Raw genomic sequence first — 8,293 nt, 5'->3', positions numbered from 1 at the left:
CTCAAACCTAGGGTTTAGAACAATCTGCTGCTGCTTCATCGCTCTATCCATCTTTCATCTGCAAAATCGCAAAGCAGCCATGGTAGTCTCACGTTTCAGTGCTTAATTTAGTCTATTAACGGTTCATTGTTTTGCTAATCAATGAATTAACTGATGCAGATCATATCGGAGAAGAACAGGAGAGAGATCTCCAAATACCTCTTCCAAGGTTCGTTTTAGTTTATCAAATCGGTTCAGCATTTTGTGAGCTTTGTTTTTACTTGTTTTATTTGTAAATCGCGGCAAAGAGATAATCGGATATGATAGTCATTAATCTATTATGTTTAAATAACTTTGTGTTTTTAAGTTTTTTTTTTTTTAATCTCTGAATTAACTGTATGTTTATATAGGAACATTGTTTTTAAGTTATTTCTCAAGCTGCAATGAATTAACTGAATTGTGTTTATAGAGGAACATTGTTTTTAAGTTATTTCTCAAGCTGCAGTGAATTAACTGAATTGTGTTTATAGAGGAACTTTGTTTTTAGCTTATTTCTCAAGCTGCAATGAATTAACTGAATTGTGTTTATAGAGGAACTTTGTTTTTAGCTTATTTCTCAAGCTGCAATGAATTAACTGGATTATCTTTATAGAGGGTGTGTGTTATGCGAAAAAGGACTACAACCTAGTGAAGCACCCCGACATCGATGTCCCGAATCTGCAGGTGATTAAGCTTATGCAGAGCTTTAAGTCGAAGGAGTATGTGCGCGAGACCTTTGCTTGGATGCACTACTACTGGTATCTGACCAATGATGGAATTGAATTCCTCCGTACATACCTCAACCTCCCATCGGAGATTGTCCCGGCCACACTCAAGAAGTCTGCCAAGCCCCTCGGCAGACCCATGGGTGGCCCCCCTGGCGACCGCCCACGGTAATAACCACTAGCTCTCACATGGCATAAGGACTTGCTGGTTTTATGCGCTTGTCAATTTATATTATTTTTTGTGCTTTCGTAGTTAGTTTTTGTTTGTCTGGTAGATACTTTAATTGCCATATAGTGAGCCTTTTGTTTAATGTAATTACTGATCATGTCACCTTCAAATTTATTGTCACTGCAATACTAAGTTTGAGAGATAACAACTACAATATGTCTTGTGTTAGGAAAGTGAAGGATTTGTAGGCAATTAAGTTGCTTTTTTTGTTTGCGTGCTTTGTGTTTCATAAGACTCTCAAAATGTGATCTTGTATTGTTAATAACATGTTTTTGATCTAATGATACAGTGGACCACCAAGATTTGAGGGCGACAGGCCCCGTTTCGGTGACCGTGATGGATACCGTGGTGGACCAAGAGGGCCACCTGGAGAATTCGGTGTGGAGAAAGGTGGAGCTCCTGCTGACTTCCAACCATCATTCAGGGTAAGTTTTTTAACATAAGTATTTTGCTAATTTATGCGTCGTAATGCAGTACGTGAACAATTTTAAGTAATTTGGTTAGCTTATGGCAAACCAGTCTATTAACTGGAGTGTAGTTTTAATCCTAGCACTATTATTTAAGGTGTGCACCTTCTGCTAGGCCACGTCTAGTATTTGCTACCATTTCTTGCTAATGTTACTAGTAGTGCTATTCTTTTGTCAGTGTCAGTCTCCTAGAAATTATGATTCATTGAAAAAAATACTATGGAAATGAATGTAGTCTTCTTTATCCTTAGTGATCAATCTTTCTCCGTCTCTGTTTTCTGCTATCTTTGATTTTTTTATGTTCATTTTCCTTATTGTGTTGATATGATATGAAAAAAGCATTTGGTTTTTGGATATTAGGAATTTAGGCCAAATGAATTTGAGGTGTGCTTTGATTGTTGCTTTAAAACTGTTCCATAATTTTGATTTTCATATGGTATATGTTGCTACGCAGAGTGGGAATAGTGGCGGGCGTCCGGGTTTCGGCCGTGGTGCCGGTGGCTTTGGTGGAGCACCTTCAAGCTAAGAGCACCTTCAAGCTAAACTCCGTTGTCCATTCGCTAATTCATAGTTTTTTGATACAGTATTTTGTGAGCTGGAATTATGTCGAAGGATCACTTCTATTTTGCATGAGAATATATCCAATGTTTCTCTCTTTTCGGATAACATAAATGTTGGTTTTTATATTTTTGATTTGTTTCTTCGTCTCATTTATCCGTATTTATCTCTTTTTCTTATTTCAAATAAATGTAATTAAATTCAGTTAACAAAATATATTCAATTTTACTGTTATTTAAATATTACTCCTATTGTATATATGTTGCAACAGCAAGTTAAGCTTAAATTCCAACTAGAAGTGAGTACTTCTATATTCGGGTATGGAAACTAAGAAAGTGATTAATGAACATGGATTTTTACAAAATTTAGTGAACTAAAAAAAATGGTGGCAACAATGGGAAAACACCAATAACAAGAAGAATCAGCAAATAAATAACCATAAAAAGAAATACATGGTTTAACTTGTTGAATGCGTGGTCTATACTCGGCCGAGGTGAGATGGAGGCCAAAACAAAGGAGAGTAATGTTTGATACTTTTCCACATAGTAATATACTCACTCTTTTTTTTCTTTTTTTTTCTGAAAAAATTAATCCTATTTTTTTTAAGTAGCCCCATTTTTTAACTTCTTTCGAATTTTACTCACATTTTTTCATTTTCTTTTCTATTTTACTAATTGTGTTTAAAATTTGTATTTGTGCATAAACGAAATTACTACTCCGAATTTAGGAGAAGTACTATCAAAATTTAGAAATACTATCTTCATCTCATAATAAAAGTCCACTTTTATCATTTTAGCCCGTCCCACAATAAAAGTCCATTTTTATTTTTACTATAAATGGTAACTTTGACACAAAAACTTATAAATTGAAACTAAAAATACCCACATGACTTCAATTTTGGATCTATTTACTGAAATAAACAATATTCGTTAGATTAATTTTTATATAACGAGTTAACTATAGTTCTTAATTATACTCCAGTTTAGATTAAGGAAATACTACAAAGAATTGTTATCCATGGAGAATTTAAAATATATTTGGGCTTCTCAGTTTATTAAAAGCAATTATTTATCGGGCCTATATTTAGCCCAAGTCCACAAACAAAACATATAAAATCTTGACCTCAAATCTAGGGTTTAGAACCATCAGCTGCTGTCTTCATCGCTCTATCCATCTTCCACTCCGAATTCGCAAAGCAGCCATGGTATTCTCTCGTTTCCGTGCTTAATTTAGTGTATTTGCTGTTCATTGTTTGCTAATCAATGAATTAATTGCTGCAGATCATCCCGGAGAAGAACAGGAGAGAGATCTCCAAATACCTCTTCCAAGGTTCGTTATAGTATATTCAAATCGATTCTGCATTTTGTGAGCTTTGTTTTTATTGTTTAAATTATTTGTTAAGCGCGGTAAAGAGATAATCGGCTATGAATTTCATTAATCTACTTTATGTTTAGCGAACTTTGTTGTTAAATTATTTTTTTGTTAAGCGCGGTTTAAAGATAGTCAGCTATGAATTTTCCTTAATCTGTTATGTTTGAATAACTTAGTTTATAAGTTTTTTTTTGTTAATCTATGAATTAACTGAATATGTAATGTTTATAGAGGAACACTGTTTTTAAGCTTATTTCTGTTAAGCTGCAATGAGTTAACTGAGTGCATTATGTTTAATAGAGGGTGTGTGCTATGCGAAGAAGGACTACAACCTAGCGAAGCACCCCGATATCGATGTCCCGAATCTGCAGGTGATTAAGCTTATGCAGAGCTTTAAGTCGAAGGAGTACGTGCGCGAGACCTTTGCCTGGATGCACTACTACTGGTATCTGACCAATGATGGAATTGAATTCCTACGCACATACCTCAACCTTCCATCGGAAATTGTCCCCGCTACACTCAAGAAGTCTGCCAAGCCCCTCGGCAGGCCCATGGGTGGCCCCCCTGGCGACCGCCCTCGGTAATAACCACTAGCTCTCACAAGCCATAAGGATTGTTGGTTTTATGTGCTTGGCAATTAATATTATTTTTTTGTGCTTTCGTAGTTGGTTTATGTTTCCACACGCCTTTTGTCTGGTAGATACTTTAATTTCCGTATAATGAGCCTTTTGTTTAATGTCATTACTAATCATGTCACCTTCTCATGGTGTTAAATTTATTGTCAATGCAATAAATGTAAGTTTGAGAGATAACAACCACAATATGTCTTGTGTTAGGAAAGTTGCTTTTTTATATTAGTGTGCTTTGTGTTTCATATGACTATCAAAATGTGATCTTGTATTGTTAATAACATATTTTTGATCTAATGATATAGTGGACCACCAAGATTTGAGGGCGACAGGCCCCGTTTTGGTGACCGTGATGGATACCGTGGTGGACCAAGAGGGCCACCTGGAGATTTCGGTGGGGAGAAAGGTGGAGCTCCTGCTGACTTCCAACCTTCATTCAGGGTATGTTTTGTAATCTATATTTTGTTAAATTATGTGTCTTAATGCGGTACATGAACAATTTTGTGTAATTTGGTTTGCTTACGGCAAATCAGTCTATTAACTGGAGTATAGTTTTGATCCTAGTACTATTATTTAAGATGTGCACCTTCTACTAAGTCATGTCTAGTTTTCTTGCTAATGTTACTAGTAGTCTTATTCTTTTGTTTGTGTCAGTTGTATAATAAGTGCAGAAAAGTTCAGTCTTTGAGAAATTATGATTCATTGAATAACCTACAGTTTACAATATTTATTTTACATTTTTTGTAGTCTTCTTCATCCTTAATGATCAATCTTTCTCTGCTGTTTTTGAGGTTTTTATGTTCATTTTCCTTACTATGTTGATATTTTGGAAAATAAGATCAAACCATTTGGTTTTTGGATATTAGGAATTTCGACCAAATGAATTTCTGGTGTGCTTTGTTTCTTGCTTTGAAAGTGTTGCATAACTTTTATTTTCATGTGGTATATATTGCTATGCAGGGTGGGAATGGTGGTGGACGTCCGGGTTTCGGCCGTGGCGCCGGTGGCTTCGGCGGAGCACCTTCAAGCTAAACTCTATAATTTAAGTATTTCGATAGAGTATTTTGTGAGCTGGAATTATGTCAAACTATCGCTTCTATTTTTGCATGAGAATATATCCAATGTTTCTTTCTTTTTGTTGGATTTCATACATGTTGGGTTTTATGTTTTTTGGTTGTATTTTTAGTACGTTCTCTCTTTAGCCAGTTTAATGATTATCTCTGATTATTCGTATTTATCTCTTTTCATAATTTTAAATAGATATAATTGGTTATTAATGGTAAGGTTGCCCCTTATCGTTAGTAATTCCGATTTGATCAACTTATGCTTCAAGGCCCATGTCTCAAACTATCTAAATCTATACGATAATTTGTCAACTGGCCCGTTTCAATTGTCTTATTGTTTCTCCTTGTTATAATCTCTTCAATAATAATTACTATCGAAATTAAATAAACACGAATTTATGATTAGATGGTGAAGGAGGGTTTTAGGTGTAGAGAGGATGGTTTGGGTCTTTGGGATAAGAACCGACATTAATCACAATAATAGTATAGAGTACTATATTACTACTTCCTCCGGGTCCATAATAGTGGAGATATTTCTTTCCGACATAAAGATTATAAAAAAAAGTATTAAATAAAAAGATACTAATAATGTGTGAAAGAGAAAAAAATATGAATAATAAAGTAAAAAGAGAGAGATAAAATATGTTACTTTTTACTTAAAAAAAAAACTCTATTACTATGAATCTCTCTAAATTGAAAAAAATGACTGTATTATTATGGAATAAAGGAAATACTATATTTTATACTTTCACCAACCTAAATTATTTGAGTTTTTTTTGGATAAGAATTGCAAAAATTGAGTTTTTTTTTTTTTTTTTTTTTTTTTTTTTCAAGAGTTTTTTTTCATTGATAGCTTCAAATATAAAGATTGAGTTTAATAATTGAGTAAAGAAAGAAAAAAAAAAGAATAGAAGCAATAAAAGAGAGGAAAACAAATTTTAGGAGAAAATAAAAGTTGTCATATATGACTAAGTATCCTGATACGTATGATGTATATTTGTATAAATTTTACTAAAAAAGGATATATTAATAACTTTTAATTTTTATTTTTGCTGTATCAAGATTAATTGAGTCGATTGAATTCGTTCGAGCTTACTATGACTATTAAATATTAATGAATCTAACATAAACACAAAATTTGAATTTTCACATAAAAAAGAAAAAATGATTAGAGAAAAAAGTGACAAACACGAGCGACCTCAGCTCATCTTCTTACGCAATCCCACGACTGAACTTCCACCTCAAGTTCATATGTTCCTTCTCTGCCATGCTGACACGTGTCATCATACTAATGTCCAAATTATGACCCACCACCACCCCACTTCATGTAAAAGAACCGACCACCCCTTTATTTCCAAAATTACCCTTTTAAATTATGATTTTTGAAAAATTTGGATAGCATATTACTCACATATAAATAAAAGCATAGGAATGAACCAAAAGCATTTACTTAGTCCAATTAAGAAAAGCATTTACAATTTTATAAAGTTATCTCTTATAATCGGAATGATGTATACTATTGTAGTGATACACTAATAATAGCACTACTATTTAATACTTTATGTTTTAAAACTGTTCCAATACATTACTCAACTTAAAATCACATTTATGTAAAATATTTGTCCTTTTCATTCTCATTTTAATGTTTGTTATTCTTTATATAAATATGTTATTTTTATTTCTTTCTCTAGTTTCACCCTCTTTTAATTCTCAAATCTTAGATAATTGGATTTTATACGTGTCATCTCAATAAAAGTTTTTAAAAAAATCTCCAACGATTTTACCAAAATTAATACTAAAATAAGTACTACATGCCTAATTGAAAAGGATGCAAACTTTATCTTAGATAATTGAAAAGGATACAAACTTCATTACGCCTCTTGCATGCATCCGTTTCTTTGAGATAATTGCGTTTTAATTATATGTGTCATCTTTATAAAAATTGAAGAAAAATTTCCAACAATTTCACGAAAATAAATAATAAAAAATTATAGTTTGGTAGGGATTTAAGGCTATTACGTCTCTGGCATGCACCGCCACTGTTTATACGCAAAATAAATTGAAAAAATACAAAATTGGTCACCAAATCATACGTATGAAACCAACCTACAAGTAATAGCAATAGATTAGAAAGAGCCAATTCCACCTATAAAACATTTCGAAACAATGAATCTTAAAAAAATAGGTTAGCAAATTCCCATATAGTCTATTAATGAAATGAATTGATTATATCATACTAGTATACTATATCTATATATGGTTAGCAGATATTAACATCATTAATACCACTTATTAATATGCATGCTAAATATTGTCTACATCATATAAAAAGAGAAAAAGATAAATTAACAACAATTCTATATACAAAATACCCTTAAATTTAATTCTATTTTGGGGATATAATTTTATGACTAATTTACCCTTAGTAATTAATATTGGATATTTCTAACTGTACTAGTTTAGGAAAATATCATTGATTTAGGTTTTAAACTATTTAGGGTAATATTGATTAACACACTACATAATTAAATTAGTACTATATTTAATTATAAAATAAATACTACTATATAATTTAATAACGTACTGTTACTGTACTATTTATTTTTTAAAAGAAATCTATATTTGATCATTTTATAGTTTAGTATCTAGTTTTTTTTTTTTTTGCCATTCATACTATTATTTTTTCATAACTTGTTTAGTTTTTTTTGTTAATATTTCATTCCAAATTGTCATGCGATATAAATCATCAATATAGTTACAATTAAATAATTCAATATATGAAAAAAAAAATTAAAATAATAAAACAATTTTATAACTGAAATGTCAACTACATGAGAAAATACTTATAGTCATAATGATTTAATATTTCTTGCGTTTTCTTTTTATTTTTGTGTTATTTTTCTTTAATATTTTCCTAAGCTTGTTCCTTTTTAATTAAATATCCAAAAGCATATATATACATTTTTTTTATTTTAATTACCTTTAGCGATAAGTTTTTTTATATTAATACAATATTAATCATTATTTATTTCTTAATTAACATGAAGGGTGTTTATACTAGATATTAAGTATACACAGGTAAAACATGAGTTGCATTTATAATTTTTAGAGTAATTCAATCATAAAATAGTTCGATGCGAATAATAATATAATTGCTGAATGTGAATGACTATTATTATTTTAACATAATTTTTATTACTATATAAAGTTTATTTCATAATTTTGTAGTCAA

General features: G+C 31.2%; 2 protein-coding genes across 3 annotated transcripts; both read left to right on the top strand.

The window, feature by feature from the left end:
* Positions 1–2,134, top strand: LOC125213327 (40S ribosomal protein S10-1-like). Its single transcript, XM_048113811.1, has 5 exons — positions 1–82; positions 160–208; positions 632–911; positions 1,262–1,397; positions 1,894–2,134. Exons 1-5 carry the CDS (start codon positions 80–82, stop codon positions 1,963–1,965), a joined length of 540 nt encoding a protein of 179 aa, XP_047969768.1. The 5' UTR covers positions 1–79; the 3' UTR covers positions 1,966–2,134.
* Positions 6–5,145, top strand: LOC125213326 (40S ribosomal protein S10-1-like). Of its 2 annotated transcripts, none has more exons than XM_048113810.1 (5): positions 6–82; positions 3,278–3,326; positions 3,669–3,948; positions 4,303–4,438; positions 4,958–5,145. In XM_048113810.1, exons 1-5 carry the CDS (start codon positions 80–82, stop codon positions 5,027–5,029), a joined length of 540 nt encoding a protein of 179 aa, XP_047969767.1. In that variant the 5' UTR covers positions 6–79; the 3' UTR covers positions 5,030–5,145. The 2 variants fall into 2 exon arrangements, with proteins under 2 accessions (XP_047969767.1, XP_047969766.1); XM_048113809.1 differs by lacking the exon at positions 6–82 and adding an exon at positions 3,099–3,201.
* Positions 5,146–8,293: the final 3,148 nt, after the last annotated feature.

This window comes from Salvia hispanica, chromosome 3 (assembly GCF_023119035.1).
Source record: "Salvia hispanica cultivar TCC Black 2014 chromosome 3, UniMelb_Shisp_WGS_1.0, whole genome shotgun sequence".
NCBI classification, from domain to species: Eukaryota; Viridiplantae; Streptophyta; class Magnoliopsida; order Lamiales; family Lamiaceae; genus Salvia; species Salvia hispanica.
Note: the sequence above shows the minus strand (reverse complement) of the source record. Positions and strands in the feature narration are given on the sequence as shown.

Coding starts and splice junctions, on each gene's coding strand:
- LOC125213326 (XM_048113810.1), top strand. Junction 3,327..3,668: donor CTCCAAATACCTCTTCCAAG/GTTCGTTATAGT, acceptor TATGTTTAATAG/AGGGTGTGTGCTATGCGAAG. Junction 4,439..4,957: donor ACTTCCAACCTTCATTCAGG/GTATGTTTTGTA, acceptor ATTGCTATGCAG/GGTGGGAATGGTGGTGGACG.
- LOC125213327 (XM_048113811.1), top strand. Junction 209..631: donor CTCCAAATACCTCTTCCAAG/GTTCGTTTTAGT, acceptor TTATCTTTATAG/AGGGTGTGTGTTATGCGAAA. Junction 912..1,261: donor CCCCCTGGCGACCGCCCACG/GTAATAACCACT, acceptor CTAATGATACAG/TGGACCACCAAGATTTGAGG.